This window comes from Grammomys surdaster, unplaced genomic scaffold (assembly GCF_004785775.1).
Source record: "Grammomys surdaster isolate TR1022 unplaced genomic scaffold, NIH_TR_1.0 150, whole genome shotgun sequence".
NCBI classification, from domain to species: Eukaryota; Metazoa; Chordata; class Mammalia; order Rodentia; family Muridae; genus Grammomys; species Grammomys surdaster.
Genome location: NW_021604608.1, coordinates 22868553 through 22887978, shown reverse-complemented (window position 1 = coordinate 22887978; position 19426 = coordinate 22868553). Strand labels below are relative to the sequence as shown.

General features: G+C 36.7%; 1 protein-coding gene across 1 annotated transcript in view; it reads left to right on the top strand.

The window, feature by feature from the left end:
• Kctd8 (potassium channel tetramerization domain containing 8) overlaps positions 1-13719 on the top strand; it is a 220405-nt gene extending 206686 nt beyond the window's left edge. Inside the window, exon 2 of the mRNA XM_028765338.1 lies at positions 12208-13719. Coding sequence (XP_028621171.1) covers positions 12208-12668 — 461 coding nt within the window. The 3' untranslated portion in view covers positions 12669-13719. The remainder of the gene's footprint in view (positions 1-12207) is intronic.
• The last annotated feature ends 5707 nt before the right edge of the window (positions 13720-19426 follow it).

The window sequence follows — 19426 nt, the reverse complement described above, 5'->3', positions numbered from 1 at the left end:
ATATGGGTGATCACATTTTTCGATGATTTTTAGCATAGTTCTCAGGATTATTTCAAGGAGTTCAGTAAAAAAATCCTGAGATTTTATTAGCAATTTAACACATATTGTAACTTAGGCTAATCTCTGTAACATGGAAAAATCTATATATGATATCTGCTATCCCGAGTATTTGAGAATATAAATGGAAAACTTTGTAATATGTATGAGGCATGCTATTATTGTTATAACTCTAATTATGAGGTAAAATATGATGAAAATAGAATAGTCTTGAAGAAAACTAACACAGATCAAAGACATCCCTTCCACTAAATCACAAGAATGAATGACAATTTGAGACTAGGTTGAAAACAGTAACAATATTAAGGTCATTAAAATCCACTCAGAATAGGAATGGACATGCATGACATGATTACTCAATGGTGGTAAATTTTTCTTTTATTTCAATATAATATTCTTCTAATATACTCAAAAATACATATAGATTATACTTTTATGTCTGACATACACCATATTTCTCCAACATTTATAAATATTAACTTAAAACATTTGTTCTTTCAAGTGTTAACTCATGAATTAAACATTACAGTAGCATTCCCTGCTAATATGTAAAACCAATACATCACTTATGCTGTCTCTAGAAGGCTCCACTTATACTTTATCATTATTTGCAGATTTGCAAAATATATTTTTCTCATATGTTTTGCACGCACATGTGTGCTTGAGAGGGTAGAGGGGAAAGAGGGAGAGAGAAAGAGAGGGGGAGACCAGAGAGAGGGAGGGAGGGAGGGAGGGAGGGAGGGAGAGAGAGAGAGAGAGAGAGAGAGAGAGAGAGAGAGCCTTCTGTGTTTAAACAATGAACTCCTCATAGACACTGACATGTATTTCCAGCTATATTTATTTTTTTATGGTCCATAATTACTCATCAAACAGGTGGAAGTCCCAGAATTAGTTACTTAGTCGCTCTAACATTCTAATATTATAGAGGTTCCTGTTAAGATCTTCTTCCTGAATGTTGCAGGTATTCAGTCAGATGACTTTATATCTGAATACTCTTTGTACAGTAAGAAACTGCTCTTTCATTCTCCTCATGAGCAGTTTAACACATCCCATAAACTTTGCAGTCTTGAGCAACCATGATTACTTGCTTTCTCACCTATGCTCATGCAATAGATCATGGAGCTGGCTAAGTAAGGTATTGTAAATGGCTCAGTGCAGATAATAAATCTACTTCTACTGTAGCCTGGCATTTGACCGTCTTAAATAAAGTAACTACACAGAGCACCAATCATATTCTCACACACACACACACACACACACACACACACAAACACACACACACACACACACAGAGACACAGAGACAGAGAGAGACAGAGAGAGACAGAGACAGAGAGACAAAGAGACACAGAGAGAGAAAGAGAGAGGGGGGAGAGAGAGAGAGAGAGAGAGAGAGAGAGAGAGAGAGAGAGAGAGAGAGAGAGAGAGAGAGAAGAGTTTACTTCATTCAGATTAGTATAGTTTAAAGCAGGGATCAAACTTTTATTATATGATGGATAATTGAGGACATATAAGTTAATACTAATTCTTCCAATTTGTATTGAAGTGAATGAAAGTACTAAAAAGTAAGTTTTGATTTTAAATGGAGACTGGGTTACAGAGTATTCTGTCTACATAGCGAAAAAATGAGGATTTTTTTTCCAAAAAGAAATGAAGGTATCTGAGAACAGGTACATTCTTAAAAGGCCATTTTTCTGCTGTGGTGGTGGATTTTGGTATTTGGATAACAGAAAATAGCAATTAGAAATGAACGCACCTGTAGGAATTGGAGTCCTTGCAATAAATTCAGTGTTGATGGTGATTATAGCTGTGGGAAAGACCAAAGTGCAATGGAAGAAGTACTTTTAAGCAATGCAATCAGATAGCTTCATGTGTCGATGGAAACCTCATACAAGAAGGATTTAAAATAACTCAATTCCTAAGTACATGATTGTATACTTGATTACTGTGTCTTTGTTTTTAAAAAAGAAAATTATACATAGAAGAACTGGCTGGGATGGAAAAGAATATAAGGCTGGGGAGATGATTTTGAAGCAGTGGCTTCAAATCATATTCTGCTATTGCAGAGAACATGGGTTTGAGTCCCAGATTCCAGGTCAGGCAACCCATCACCATCTATAATTCTAGCTCCAGGAGATTTGATTCCTGCTTCTGTCCTGCCTGAGCACATACTTGCCTCAACTTTGCACCAACGCATACATTTACATAAATTTAAAAATGAATAAAAATAAGAGGAAAACAATAGCAGTAATATTTTAACAAATGACTTAAAAGTACAGGAGAAGACAAAAAATAAAAACATGGCACAGAATAACAATGAATGAAGAGGTGGTATGGATGCATGGTGCCAGCTATAGAAGAAGGATTATTAAGCGATTACTCCTATGTTAGATTGTGTGCTTTTTATGTGTATTGGAGTAGGTGGTCAGCTATGTTTGTTTGCAAAGAGAAAATAAATTATTAGATTATAATTGATGTAAAGGGACTATTCAATCTCATCCATATGGTAATTTATGTATATGAATTGGAAGACACAGAATAGGTATTGCAATCATTTAAAAAATATCAAAGGCCATTAGTGTAAAGAAGGGAACAGTCAACAAATACTTCTCTGAAAGAGAAAGATAGTATCCATGAGAAGTACTTGTAAGTCTTTTCTACCTACAAGGACGTCCCCAAAATTGAATAGTTTGTAGTAATATATATTGGCCATATCATTATGGGATGTGCTTACATGGAAACAGGATGACACCTTCACAAATCCTACAAGAAAATATATAATAACAGAGAAATTGAGGTCTTATAATCAAATCCAATGTTCTCTAATAATGATTTAACTATGTTTACATAATTAAAATGATATAATTCAGCATCTGGTAAGACACAGGCACTCTACTGGACTTAGATTATTTTCTAAAACTATTATAAACTTGGGAATTTCAGAGAATCATAAATGCATTGTCTAGAATCATTAGAGGTCTGAGGTTTGCACTCACTTTTACAGAGATTAAAGTGTCATATCAAAAAGTCTTTGCTCCTTGCATACACATTGGGGGAGTGCTTGCTTCTCCCACTCTACGGTGACAACTATGCTCTTTATTTGTAATGGAGTCATTCCTGTCTTAGCCTTCAAGCTCAGATTCTGACCTACCCTTCTTCTTTGTTAGCTAATATCTCTTTTCCCTCCCACCATTATTATCACCATTAAATGAAAATTTCTTTCTTATAGACACTTTCAATCTCTCTCTCAAATGTCTCTTTCATCTCTGTCTCTCATCACATCTTTCCCTATTACAGCTACATTGATCCAATGTAAATGTCTTACCCATTGATAGTCTCTCAGAAAACCACCCTAGGAGACTGATACTACATTTTTCATCTTTCTGAAACAGGGTAGCAAATTGAATTTCTAAAGATCTAGCTAGTAGGTATTGGCACTTCTACTGTGAGCACAGTTTTGCTATTTTCAAAGACAAACACTTTTTTTTAAATTTTATTGCACCACAAAGTGAAATTAAACTCTGTTGTACAATGCATGCTTCTGTTTCCCATTCAGCCTTGTGATTATGAACCAAATTACTTCCATAAGAGACATTTATAAGTCTCAAAGGGAAAAGAGGCAGGCCTCACATAAAATGGCAAGGCAACTACAAGAAGTTTTATCATTGCACATTTTGGAAATATTTGAAAACATTTACTGCCAAATGAGCATGCCAGATCTGCAGTAATCTGGCAGATAAAAGTCCCTCGAACTCTGGCTTTCTCCTGGCAGTTATTCTGCCCCTTGAATCTAAGTCTTGGTCTGTTCTTGGCTTCTTTCCTTCTTCATCAATTTGGTTATGTTGTTACTGTCTTTCAAAAAGTATTTGGCCTCCTCTTAAATCTGTTTTCATCAAGAGCCTTGTTTCAAAGCTGGGAAGAACGCAGAACTAAGTCTTTAGAGTCTTTGCTATGCAATGCTATTGAGGACTGGAGCTAGACCCCGCCACACAATTTCAAAGCCAGTTGTGGTGGTGCACATGTGTAACCTTACGAGAATAAAGAAAGAGACTGAGGGGCTCCCTGGCCATCCGTTCTAGCCCTATGAATGAGCCTCAGCCATTGAGAGACAGTGTCCCTGGAAACAAGATATACAGGTCCTGAAGAATGATGCTCAAAGTTGACCACATGAAAACACACACACACACATACACACACACACAGAGAGAGAGAGAGAGAGAGAGAGAGAGAGAGAGAGAGAGAGAGAGAAAATGTTGAGGGGTATTCTGGAGTGTGTTACAGAAAAGGTGACAAGGTGACTATAAACTAAAGAAGAGTGATATACATGTATGAAAATGTTTTCATCGAAAATATACTTTTCATCAGACTCAGAGTAATTGTTTGATACTGCATAAGAGACAAGCATAATTTATACCACCTCTGTTTTATGTTCATATAAATTTTTATACGTAACATACCATAAGAACAACTTCCATCCTTATTTATAGAGCATCTTCTCTCTCCCACTCCAGCCCCCAAACAATCAGAGATGTTGTCAAGACAACGTCTCATTAATCCTTTCCAAGGATCTTGTAGGTGTTACGATGCTGGTTTTATAGATGTGGAACAAGCAAGCATACGCTTTTGTTCACAAATTTCAAAGACAGATAAATCATTCTAGCCTTGTGCTCTGTGTCAGTTAAGAAGAGGTCATTAGAAGGCGGTAGCTAAAGTGATACATGAAATATTCACCAACACCCTATAATAAGGAATGGTGGATTCAAATAGAGGAAAGTGAAGGGTTCTATAGTCTTAATTGAAAGATCCCAAATGACTCTGAGCTCTGTTTCTGTTGTTTGTCAGTTTGTTTTACAGAATTGTAATAAAGCATAGAATCTTAGCTTCTGTGGGTGCAGTGTGAAGATCATTCTTAAATATAGGGCCCTGGTGAGCTCTCTCTAACAATTTTCCAGATGACAAAGCCTCTGGGTGGATAGATATACTCAACACATTTTTTTTTTTAAAAACACAAACAGCAGCAGGTATGGAAGTGGCATAGAATACTCACATGACAGAGCATAGAAAATCATTTCCTAATTATGTAGGGCCTTTAAATATGTATTTCTCTTAAATAAACTAAAGGAGAAAGCAGAACTTTCCCGCCAAAATGATGTGTTCATGAGCTACAAATTGATAGATTTTTTTTTTTAAAATAGAACACCACCAGAGGTTGATTTTGCTGAGTTCCCTGGAGATTTTCTCACTCCTGTCATATCACTTGAGCCTAATTATACTGTTGTATGCATTTTTAAGTTTGTACTCATGAAACAAAATAAGAAAAATATCTTTAAAAATAAATCAGCCCATATGTGTTTTTATAATATTTTGTAGCCATTACTTGTATGATAATTCAAGAATTACTAGAAAAAGAATTGTCAGTTTAAATACAACATGGATTCAGAGGCAGAAAGATCATTTCAAGGCTTTTGTAAAACAATCCCTCTGACCAAGGAGCAGAAGTTACTCAAAAAAAGGCACAGTTTCTGTCTCTATGGAATCTGTATTTTGCAGTAGAAGACAACAGTATAAATAAGTAAAATATAATAAAAAACAATTACTGGGATGATTAGAAGACTAAGCTAGTAAGTAACATGCTCATATGAAAATGCAGGATCTACTAATTTCTGCTTCAATTATGCTGTTTTTGTTCCTTCTTTCCTTTATTCCTCCTTTCCTTCCTAACTAGACATTTGTTCTCTGTCTCTTTTGTTATTCAATATATTTTAATTGAAATATAATTACTCCAAACCCCTCTCTGCCTTCCCTCCTTCCAACTCTTCCCATATGCCCTCCCTCCAATCTTCTATTTGCCTCTGTCTTCTCATCTTGATGGCCACATTTATTTTGATACACACACACACACACACACACACACACACACACTCACACAACTTACTGAGTCTGTTTATGTTTTTCGTGCATATACAGTTTTAGGGATGACTTATTGTATTGAATAAACAGGAATTCATTCCTGTAATTACCAAATTCTTCCTCTGTCAGCAGTCACTAATTTTTTGCACTTCTTTGTCTTGGGATGGAACTCTGAGATTTTCACCTTTCTATGTTAGTATGTCTGTTGCTTTTGTCAGCCATCTTTAGGACACACAACCTCAGTGTAGACTTCCTGATTCTGTAGTTCTTAAATCTTTCTGACCCTCTTCTAAGGTGTTTCCTGCATTAAGTTCAGGATTTTTGTTAAACATATAGTCACAATGGTTGGGTTCCCTGTAATCCATTGATCTCATAATTATATCCAATTGTTGTTTCCTTTAATGATTTCAATTTGTTATAAAAGGAAGTTTCTTGCTGGGGGGTGAGGACTACACTAATCTGTGGTTATGAGTTAATTAAAAATTATGGAAGTCTAGTAAAGTGGTCATGGTAGGATCTATTTTAAGATTCATAACTCCACCATCCCTTTATACGTGGATGTTTCTAATAAAAGCTCTGCTTTTATTCCTGTTGAACAGTCCTTAATTCCAATAAGACAACTATTGGTTACCCCCAGGATATGTGTGCCATCGTTGCACTTTAAAGGATATTTTATCATTCTGATCTTGTGGTTCATAGGCATCATGGGTGGATAGACATAGTGACTGCTTCCTATATTTGATAGTTCACATAGTATTTTCTAGTATTACGAAGTCAAGACCACAGGAAAGAGGGTTTTTTTCCAAATCATATCCATCTGAAATGAACTGAGTTTTGGATCCTAAGTGTACAATATCTTCAGCAATAGAAACTTAATCTCTAAGATGCATCCGGGGGCAATATCAATTCTCCATATTGTTTTGCTAGTCACATGGACTATCCTGACCAATCACATGAAAAAGTGTTGTTCGTGACTGGGGGTCTTACAGGCTGTATATTGCTCTTGTGGGGGAAATTGTCAGCTTGAATACCATAGCTTTATTTAAAGTTATACATACTATATTAAATATTTCATATATTATATGCAATTTTAGGTAAATATAAGATAATATAACTCCTGAGGCTTTATCAAACCATATTGGTGGTTTTTATCTTAATTCTCCTTCAGCCATAAATGTGGTAATTCTAATAAAAGTAGCAGAAATATGCGGAAATGCCTTCATTTTCATATACATTACTGTCCTTGAAGATGAATGCCTCTCCTACGTGAAGCTTCAATTCAGAATTGGAATTTAAGTAATCCATGAAAACTGTTTCCTGTTTCTTTGTTCAACTGGATAATATTATAGTTTTTCACATCTGTGGATGCAGTATTTAAGCTTTAGGTACATATGTATTCATCTATCAGACAAGTTCACACTAACTGATACAAGGATGTTTGCCAGGGATCAGGTACAGTTTTGAGTTTCCCCTAAGTAATTATTCCACATACATATGGATATTCAAAAAAGTTTTGTGGAACCACAAACCTTTGCTTTCCTCTCTTTTATGCAACTGCTTAATACTTACAAAAACTCACAATGTGTTACTCTGTCTATTCAAGCACCGCATAACCATCCACGCACAATTGAATTTAGCACCTTTAAAAGGTAATTTTCCTCCTGGGAATTACATCTGCTGCAGAGAAATTTTACATATCCAGTACTTTCAATCATCACTAAGCATGGAAAGAGATTAAAATGCAATTTGTAAGGTGTGAAGCTGTACACAGATTTCATTTATACACACCTCTGTAATGGAAAGGACTCTATTCTGGTCTTACGACCGAGCATAGCCACATGACTTTACAGAGCTTATGTGCATCCTGACAGATACAAGAACTGACATTTAATCTCTATACCGTACTCTCTTTCCAAATGGCTGAGAAGGTTACCATTTTCTTCCTTTTTACTGCAATATAAGAAATCCCAATGAAATTCATCCAAAGCCTTATTTGGCTGTTTAGCAAATTTGGCAATATTTAGCAATATTGTGACATCTTCCATTCTATTTTTGCTTGATGCAGAATTGTTATTGTTTGTGTTACTCCTATTTTTGTGGTGCCAGTGCTCAAACATGGAGATTCACTCTCTCTAAGCAGCACATTGCTACTAAGTCACAGACCTAGTTCTACAGTTGCCTTGAATTAACACTTGGAAAACTGAGGAGGAGGCTTTCATTTTCTTAAATAGTTCCTTCTTGAACATAAGAGTTTAATTAGAATTGTAATGGTAAATGAGTCTAGACTCAGGACTTATAATAGTTTTTTAAAATATTTTTAAGTTTTCTAAGGGTTTCAAATACCTTATATGTATATTAGCCACACATTTAAATTTTACTGTGGTCATGTGAGCAGGTATTACTCTTTTAGTTTTATTTCAATAGATAAAACTAAAAATTTTGGATCAAAGTCACTGAAAATAAGGACCTACTCTTCTATGCATAGTTAATATGAGCAGAGCCAGAATTACAATGAAATTATTTGGAGTCCTCAGTCCATAGGTCAATTTGGAGTGAATAATAGTGTTCTATTTCCATCTTCAACAGCCCAGGGTTACATATTCGGAGCAATAACAGTTAGTATTTGAGCATACCAGAATCAATCAAAATACTTCATATATATTGATCTCTTGCAAAACCTTGAAGAAGTCCAAACAGAAGAAATTCAGTCTCCCAAATTTAAAAATGTAGTCAGAGAAGACAAAGTTTGGACATTACTGAACTAAAGTGTAAAACCACACTGAATATATTATGCAACCTTATCATGCTCTTGACTGTGTTTGAAGAATAAAAATATGTATATTAAAGTGAATATAAGTTAATAATATTCTTCCAGGACTAAATTTCACTGAGCTCATAGAAAGTTGTACTTGTACTTTGATATTCTATAAAGCACACAGAAATTGAAATTGTTTTTCTCTTCTAGGAACTAATTCATATTCATGATAAATGTTCCTTCTTTTTCATTTTATTATTTTTAACTTAGATAATTTCACGATAAAAAAAAATTAAGAGGTTGCATTGTTTGTGTATTATTTGGGGCTAGATACCCACAGTCACTTATCTCTGCATTTTGGACAGTTGAGTCTTTCTGAAATGACCTCCATTTGTTGCAAAATAAAGTTTCCTTGATGAAGGTGAGAGCTACACTTATCTGTGGGTAAAAACATTTTTAGAATACAGTTCAAATTACAATGTCCATGATACTTATTTTAAAGATTCTAACAGATTATTCCCAAGAGGAAGCATATTTTTTTGGCACAACTGGAGGATTAGGATCACCCTTTAAGATTTTTTGAATGGTATTATATACTTTTTGGGAAACTGACACTTTTTTGAAATTGTCCTATTATGTTGTTTACCTAAAATAAGAAAACCTCATATTTTGAAAAGTATCCTCTATTAGCTATATACAGGCATTATAGTATTAAAGCTGTATGTTGCATAGCCATTTCATACTGCTCCAACAAAACAGGCAAAGAACAGTATGAAGAATTTGAGGATCGTGTTTCAATCAGCTTCCACTTGGCAGGCAGCAGGAACAATGTCATTATACCTGGGGCTTCAGCCACTGCCTTACAAAAGTGAGCAACGCCATTGCCTGTTTTGTAGTGGAAAAATAGTTACTCAAAGGGGTAGCATCCAGGACTCTGGTTGTCACATTTGTATCCAAGACTGGGGTTGTCCCCCAAACCATCATAGCTTCTTTTAGAAATGCAGATCTAAGACGGGGGAATGTTTGTGTGTGGTTTCTTCTGTTTTTCACTCCAAACTTTATGAGTCAGAAACTAAATGAACAAAGACCTTCCTTTCTGCATGATAAGATGCATATCTTTTATTGAAAGGTCACTAAATAGAATTCTCAAACGTTTCCACTATAAGTAGTGGATTGGCTTTCTGTGTGTTTTCATGTACAGGCCCAATGTTGTTTTCCAACCTCACAGATACAGATAGTTTTGCTTAACTTAAAATAAGGAACACTCCTCCATTGTTGGTGGGGCTGCAAGATGGTGCAACCACTTTGGAAATCAGTGTGGCGGTTCCTCAGAAAATTGGACATAGCATTACCTGAGGATCCAGCTATACCACTCCTTGACATATACCCAGAAGATGCTCGAACATATAACAAGGACATATGCTCAACTATGTTCATAGCAGCCTTGTTTATAATAGCCAGGAGCTGGAAAGAACCCAGATGTCCTTCAACTGAGGAATGGATTCAAAAAATGTGGTATATTTACACAATGGAGTATTACTCAGCTATTAAAAACAATGAATTCGAGAGGTTCGTAGGTAATTGGATGGAACTAGAAATTATCATCCTGAGTGAGGTAAGCCAATCACAAAAGAACACACATGGTATTCACTCACTGATTATTGGATATTAGCCCAGAACCTTGAAATGCCCAAGATGCAACTCATAGGCCACATGAAGCCCATAAAGAAGGAAGACCAAGTGGGGGTGATTCGGTCCTTCTTAGAAGGAGCAACAAAATACTCAAGGGAGCAAATATGGAGACAAAGTGAGGGACAGAAACTGAAGGAGGGGCTGTTTCAAGACCACTCCACCTGAGTATCTATCCCATGTGCAGTCACCAAAGGTAGAGGCTGATGTGGAAGTCAGGAAGTGTATGCTGATAAGAGCCTGATATGGATGTCTCCTCAGAGGTCTTCAAGAGTCTGACATACTCAGAGGCAGATGCTCACAACTAGCCATTGAACTGATCATGGGGTTCTCAATAGAGGAGTTAGAGTGAAGACTGAAGGAGAGCTGAAAGGATTTGTGGCACCATGAGGAGAGCAACAATACCAACCAACCACAACTCCCAGGGTCTAAACCACCAGCCTGGGAGCACTTATGGAGGGATCCACCTTCAGTTGAATTTGTAAGAGTGGAGGGCCCTGCTGGGCATAGGTGGAAGAAGAGAACCTTGACCACATGAAGGCTGGACGCCCCAGGGGGTGGAAATTTTGAGGGTGGGGAGGTGGGAGTGTGGGGGGGTAGATAGAGGTTACATCCACAGAGAAGAAGGAGGAGGGGTGAGGGGATTGGGGGTTCCTGGGTGGGTGGGGGATGGGGTAAGGGGACAACATAGGAAATGTAAATAAAACATCCAATAAAAAAAAAGTACAGTTTCATGAAGTCACATTTATCAATTGTTGATCTTAAAGCCTGAGCCACTGGTGTTCTATTCAGAAAATTTTCTCCTGCGCCAACACGTTGGAGGTTCTTTCTTACTTTCTCTTATATTAGATTTTGTATATCTGATTTAAAGTTGAGGCCCTTGATCCACTTGGACTTGAGCTTTCTGCAGAGTGATAAATATGGATCTATTTTCATTCTTCTACCTACAGACTGCCAGTTAGACCAGCACTATTTATTGAAGATGCTTTTTTCTTTCTTTATTTTCACTGTATGTTTTTTGCTTGTTTGTCAGAGATCAAATATGCATAAGTGTGTGGATTTACTTCTGGGTCTTCGGTGCTATTCCATTGGTTGACCTGTCTGTCTCTGTACCAATACCCTTCAGGTTTTTTATCACGATTACTCTGTAGTACAGTCTGAGGTCAGGAACAGTGATTCCCCCAGAAGTTCTTTTATTGTTGAGACTTGATTTAGCTATCCTGGTGTTTTTGTTTTTCCATATGAAGTTGAGAATTGTTCTTTCCATGTCTTTGAAGAATTGTGTTGGATTTTGATGGGGATTGCATTGAATCTGTAGATTGCTTTTGATAAAATGGCATTTTTCACTATGTTAATCCTACCAATCCATGAGTATGGGAGATCTTTCCATCTTCTGAGGTCTTTTATTAATTTTTTTCAGAGATTTGAAGTTCTTGTCATACAGATCTTTCACTTGATTGTTACATCAAGATATTTCATACTATTTGTGGCTATTGTGAAGGGAGTTGTTTCTCTAATTTCTTTCTCAGCCTGTTTATTGTTTGTGGAGAGGAAGCATACTGATTTCTTTGAGTTAATTTTATATCCTGCCTCTTTACTGAAGTTGTTTATCAGCTGTAGGAGTTCTCTAGTAAAATTTTGTGGGTTGCTTATGTATACTATCATATCATCTGTAAATAGTCATTCTTTGACTTCTTCCTTTCTAATCTGCATCCTCTTGATCTCCTTTTGTTGTCTAATTACTCTAGCTAGAACTTCCAATTCAATTTTTTTCTCCCTTTTCTTTGTCTCTTTCAGGACCACCTCAGAAAATAGTGTCACCCAAACAAGAACATGAAGACAGAAAAGGTGACAAAGTCACAGACAAAGGAAGTGAGAGCGGGACTTCCTGCAATGAGCTCTCTACATCCAGCTGTGACAGCCACTCAGAAGCCAGCACTCCACAGGACAACCTGGTCAACACTCAGCAGGCTGCAGCTCACCAGCCTAACACCTTAACCTTGGATAGACCCTCCAGGAAAGCACCTGTTCAGTGGATGCCGCCACCAGACAAGCGCAGAAACAGTGAACTCTTTCAGTCACTCATCAGCAAGTCCCGAGAAACAAATCTCTCCAAGAAGAAGGTCTGTGAGAAGCTAAGTGTGGAAGAAGAAATGAAAAAGTGTATTCAGGATTTTAAAAAAATCCACATTCCAGATTGTTTTCCAGAGCGCAAACGTCAGTGGCAATCTGAACTGCTCCAAAAGTATGGGTTGTAGTAATGATGTTCTGGGATTGTTTCGATGGTTTACAATGTTTACTAAAATGTCACCACCTAACTGATGGCTGGTGTGATTCTTGCTGCTCTTCCTTTCTGTCAACAGTGGATGTGGGACAATATTTTTTTCATTATTTTATTGTTGTTTTTAGAAACAGAATTTTAAAAATAAAATCAACAACTGTGTGTCAAAATGGTGTATCTATCTGACTCCAGGCATTTGGTAATAATGAATGTGTAACGTGCATGATCAAGAAACTTAGAATCTTGATTTTTGAACTGTCGCTGACTGGACATGTTTGTCATTCTGTAACTCACAAAACAACACATCATCATATCACACCAATTCAGACAAGAATGTGGAAGAAGTGACATGAAATAAAAATTTAAATGATGGTTTTAGGACCCAAATATACAACTGTTTAAATGTTAATGCAATAAAACAAGTATTATTTTTTTTGCATGAACACAATGTTACAAATAAATCACAAGAAATAGGGAAGAACTGTTCGTTGCTTTGAAAGAAAAAATATTAAAAAATAAAGCAAATATATATACATAAATATATATATATATATATATCGTTTCAGGCAAAGCCTGTAATTGTAAACTGTCTAGGAATTGAACTTTTTTGTTCCAGACCTGAGGTTCTTTTGTGTAGATGTATGGTGTTTCTGTATGTTAAGATGGTGTAAATATGCCTTATTCTGTGATATTATAGCATCAACATTCATCTATCAATGCTAGTCATGATTATTTCTGTGAAATGAGTCTTTTTACATCAGGCTGTGAAACTGGTATAATGATGATTTAAAAGATCCCATTACCATGTTAATCAAAATAATTGAAGGAAATGGCAAAGAGCTTTATGTGTTTATTAAAAAATGAAAAAAATGTGTTAGAATTCCTTAATTTCTTCTGACTTTTCTTTAAAAAAAAATATTTGTATCGTCTTTGGTGTTCACTTAAAACACCATATTTCAGAATGGTTGATAAACTCAGATATTGGAAAGATTAAACATAATTCAAATTAAGGTAGAGATCCAGGTCGTTGCTTTTTAAACCCTAGGTCCACAGAAGAAGAAAGAACTCATTTGATATTACACTGAAACTTTATTTTCACTGACAACCAGATTGAAAGGCCTCTCCACAATAAACTGTGAAGTTATCTCTTACAAAGCAAGAGACAAAAATGTCAACAGCATGCTGAAAGGTCACTCTTGATGAAAAGTGTTTTCTTCCCCGGTATGTGGGGACAAGAACATCCTGATCAAAAGCCACACAATTATGCTGCAAACTCACCACAGAAATAAATACAAAATATCATGAAGTCTCACTAAAGAAAATAGGCTGAGAGAGGTAAAAATATCCTCAAAAATGAATTCCAGTTTCTTGTGGTGACTTAAGAGGTGGGATGGATGGTACTTGCAGCATCCACTCTTCAAGCAGACATAGGATATGCACACCTTAATTGGGAACTTTAAAATAAAAGCTGCATTTATTTCTGGATAGATTTTGATTTTCATAGGACCATTATATATCTATCCGGTACTGTAAAAGACACCTAAAACATGATTAACTTTCAGTTTACTGTCAAGTTTTGGGAACGTCTCTTCTCAGTTTCTGCTTATAATTTCAAGAAGTCAGTTTTCAATATGGTTTGATACACATGGAAAACATAGGTCAGGTATGGAGATTGACAGATTTTCAAGCTTCCCGTCCACACCTATCACCTATCCTTTATGTATCTGATGGATACTAAAAGGGTTACAATGTTGTAGAGGTCATTTCAAGGGTTGGGGACATGGCTCAGCAGGTAAAGAGCTTATTGTGAAAACATGATGATCAGATTTCAGGTCTCAACACCTAAGGAGGATGAAGCTAGCCAGTTAGATAAGCTGATTGTAAAATATCTGTGCTCATGTGAGTGATCCCTACAATACACTTGGTGGAGAATGACGAGTGAGATATCTGACATAAAGCTTTGGCTTCCATACATACCTGTACATACATGTACCTATTCACATAAGCACACATGCAGAGATCACACACACACACACACACATACACACACGCGCACACAGGCACACACAGGCACACATATAATCAAAATTATAATGAGTTCTCCAGGATAAATATACATAAGTATAGCTATTAAATTCACATAAATATAGATATTTTTCATTGATCTGGAAAGAAAACTGAACAAAAATGGTTATCCTATAGAATTAAGTAACTATCACTATCAAATAGTAAATTTATAATTCAGAGAGACAAGCAACTTAATAAGGACTATATCCTTCAGTAAATCACACTCACTTCTAAAGACAGAACCCAAGCAAAGACAGAAGGAGAAATAACTCAACCCACACAATTTCCTTCTATATACTAATTTCCTCCATAAAACTTATATATTCCAAAATAAGTAGAAGCCAGTTGGCCAACAATGTACACTTATAAGGTCCATAGTGATTACCTATGAGACAAAGTACTGAGACAAATGACAAGGACTATGAAAACTACCGTGCACCCTCTGTACGTCTCCTATTGAACTAGCTCATGTAGAATTTTAATAGAATCCAGTAGAATGTGTTCTCTGATCCACTTATCACTTGCCTCCTTAGAGAGTGGTGCACACAAGTCTACATTCCTTCTTGATAAACTAGAATGAAAGTTCTGGACCATGGGATGAAAACTGCATCATAGTTGGTTTTTTGTTTGTTGTCTATTTTTTTTTAACATGGCCATATGGAAAGCACTTGTTTGGCATGTCAGCAATCATCCACAAGAATCAATTGTCACTCCTTTTCTTCAGGAAGAGGCTTAAAGCCTGATTCTTTCAAACAATATTTCTTTCAGTAGAGCTAGAACTTGACTCACCTCTAGTAGGCATACAAAGAACCAAGTGAACTGGCTAAAACAGGGACTATTTTAGTGAAGAAAAAAGTGACATAAAGTGTCAGAGGTAAGATAGACTGAAAGTGGTTTATACTGCTTCCTCTCCAAATGATTGGGATGTGAAATTGAGCACAAAAAAAAAAGTGCAAAAACAGGAAGCAGCAGCTGAAATTGAGGAGTTCTTCTGAGATGGTTTCCTTATGCTGAGTATATGGTTGAAATGCCTTGTAGCCTCCAGTGAAACCCCAAATGCCAAACAAGGAAAGAAGCAAGTCAACACTGAGGTTCACTATTCTAGAAGGAAGTTTACAGTTGATTTTCAGTTTAGTTTTCATAAGTTTTTTCTTTGCTGACTACAAAAGTCTACAAAAAGGCATTCCGGCAGTCTAGGAATAATCCAGACACAGGAAATACCAGTGATCATTTCACAGTTGCTTCGTACCTCATATTCTGAAACTGGGAGCTGAAGAAGCTGGCAACATTGAAACCGCACAATTTATAGATGAGAGAAGACTTCTCTGACATTTGCCTGTCCCTGGACAAAGACCAACAGTGGTATATAAAACACAATAACTTCTATTACGTATCAGTTGAGGCAAGTATGTGTGTGTGTGTGTGTGTGTGTGTGTGTGTGTGTGTGTGTATGCTTGTGTATATGTGCTATTCAAGTCAGCAACTCAAATAGCAACTTTTGAAATTGAACTTTTAACACAATAGGTACATAACCTTATTAATAGAGATAAATTTAGTTGATATCTACATGGTTAGGAATGTTAAAATGTCTTTAAATTAAATGGAAACTAATCAGTTCATGCAATTACAACAACAACAACAAATAAAAACAAGTTAGAGCTTGGATTGACAAAATATTTTGTGTGCAGTATTTCAGTACTGTTGTTTTCAATCGCAGAAGCATGGCAATAACAGAGAGTAAAATAATTAATAGTTGCTTTTATTGTTATTTGATGGATCCCTCTGTCCTTTCTATTGTTGTAGTAGGTAAGTTCTGTCCCATATGTTCATTATGCCTGGTGTTCTAATGCAGAAGGCAGGCTAGGAAACAGAATGATACAGTAGCCTTCAGGAAGAGCTAACCCAAGGGTTCATAAAACTTCTATCCCAACTGTAATGACAAGTTCATGTTCAGACCCTCATCATGTTTACCTTAGCTGCAGTAACTACTATGTTGGCTTCTGAATTTTTATGTTATTTCACTTCACTTTATTTATTTTACGTCCTGATTGCAGTTTCCCCTCCCGTTCTCCTCCCAGTCCCTCCCAAACCAACCCTCTTCCCATCTTGCCCTCCATATACTTCTCCTCTGTTTCTCTGTGGATTTTTATCAGCCTTGGTACAGCAATATGCAATAAAATTGGGTACCTCATCATCTATTGAGTAGGGAGAAAGGGACCCAAAGGCAATGGACAGACTCAGAGATTACTAACACTGTTATGAGTCCCACAAAACTGAGCTACACAAATGTAATGTCCGTGTAGGGGGTGGGGGCCTAGGTCAGGCCCGTGCAGGTTCCTTGATGGCAGTTCAATCTCTGTGGGCCATATGTGCCCAGGTTAGTTGATTCTGTCTGCTTTCTTGTGGTGTTCTTGAAACCTCTGACTACTCCTTCCTTCTCTCTATTGCTAGATTTCCAAGAACTACTGAATGTTTGGCTGTGGGTCCCAACATCTGTTTGCATCAATTACTGGATGAAATCTGTCTGATGACAATTGGGCTAGACATCAATCTAAGTATAGCAGAAAAGCAATAGGAATCATTTCATTGACTTTTGTTTTGTCTATTTGTGTTTGGTTCTATCTTGGGCTTCTGGGCTCTCCTGTCAGGAGCCATCAGAGAGAAGCTAAAGCTAGCAAGTGATTCTCCTAAGATGGGTCTGCCTTGGATTAAAATCTATAATAGATTTGCTCCTATAGTTAAGGCCCATGAGAATTTAATTTTAGGAAGGATTACTTTAATATGATTTTCCTATTATTATCAAATATATATAACAATCACTAGGTATTAGCCCAAAGTTTTGAGCAGCTCTCTGTAGAACAACAAAGATGTACTGTCTTGTAATGATGCTATATAGACAAATAGATGATTTCTTAATTCTTAATGATGATTGTATAAGAATTCCTAAAACCCTTTCTGTTGTCAAAACTGCAATGAGAATTCTGCCAGTCTTTAACTGTCATGATCTAAATGCTTCTGAGATAGCAAACAGGCATCTACTACTCAGAGCACATCCAAGAAGTTGTAAAACCATTAACCAAAGGTCATGAAAAGGAAACTAAGGATTTACTATAGTGCAAAGACAGAAGATAAAATATTGACTGGGTTTATCTATACTAACAACTTAATCACATATGTTATGGTTTTTTAACCATCCATGAACCTGTAGAGCTGGTGACCAAACTCAAAGAGAACATTTTAGACAGAACTAACTCAAGAACTTAGAAGTAAAGACATTAGAAGTGAGAATATTGTTACATCAGAGCAGTAGGAGAGATCAAAATTAGAAGGAGAACTCAGAGTGAAATAACTTAGAAATTTAAGGCAACTTAAAAAAATAAGTGAGCAATATGAAGAATGTAGACAGAAAAAAGAAAAATGAAGAAGCTGTAGACAGAACAGAAGGAGCAGGCAGGCTTCTCCTTACCATGGGAAAGAACAGTTCTTTTCTTACGAGCAAGGCAGGCTTGGTTTTACTAAAGAGAACAAAGCTTCTTATTATAAACTTGGTTTTAATTTAGTTAGCAATAATAAGGTAGAAGCTTTTTCTTTATCTATGCAATAAACATTGAAGCTTATTTTTCATCCAGAATGAGTGAGTTCTTTCTGCACGGACACTGGTCTTTCGTTCAGTATACGTATGTAATTATGGATGTGTGTGTGTAAGCAGGTAATTATGAGATAGCATGAAAGCTGGCCAGAACTGATTCCAATAGAGATTTGAGAATGTGTATTCATGAATCTGTTATTAATTTATTTGAGTTTAATCCATAATTGCTTGTGTAAAAGTTTTTCTTTCTGCAAGCATGATTCTCTTCTCCTGGTTCAATGGATGTTTATTGCTTCAAACTTTCCCCTCACCTGGCAAGGAAGCTGTATCTGGATAAGAGGGAAAAGGCTCTAGCAATTAATCCATTAATCCATTACTTAATCCCCTGCTGTTTTAAGATGAGGTGCTAATGCCAGAGACTGCAGCTTCTGGCCTCAGAGGAACTCAGACAGGCAGGCTAGCTACAGTAGCAAAGTGACTTAGACTTAAGATAGGTAAGTGCTTTATTATTATATAGAAACCCTAATATCTCTGAAGACCAAGTCATATCCTCGCAGTCGTATTTCCCCTTCCGTTGCCTCAAGAAGAACCAACAAGAAAGAAGAAATGCCAGAGCTGGCCAATGGCAATATCCAGCCTCTGGGTCCTGTTCCTTTTGGCCATGTCAGGGGTGCACTCCCTCTCATGGCATGGGTCTCAAACTCGACCAATCATTGGTTGGCTACTCTCACAATTTCTGCATCACTTGGACCCCAGCCGATCCTGTAGGCAGGACAAATTGTAGGTTAAGGGTTTTGTGGCTGGGTTGGTGTTTGAATCCTTCGACTGAAAGTCTTCCCTGGTTGCATGAGATGGCAGAGTCATGCTCAGTATCCCTCATTACTAGGTGTCTTAGCTAAGGTCGTCCTCATAATTTCCTTGGAGCTTTCATTGTTCTAGTTTTCTAGCTTATCCCAGAGATATCTTTGATTGCACTTGTGTCTCCCAGTTTTCTCTTTTTGTCCTTCCCCAGCTCACCCCTCTTGTTCTCAAAACCATAATCCACCACCATGCAGTCCCCTCTCCCTGCCCACCCTTAA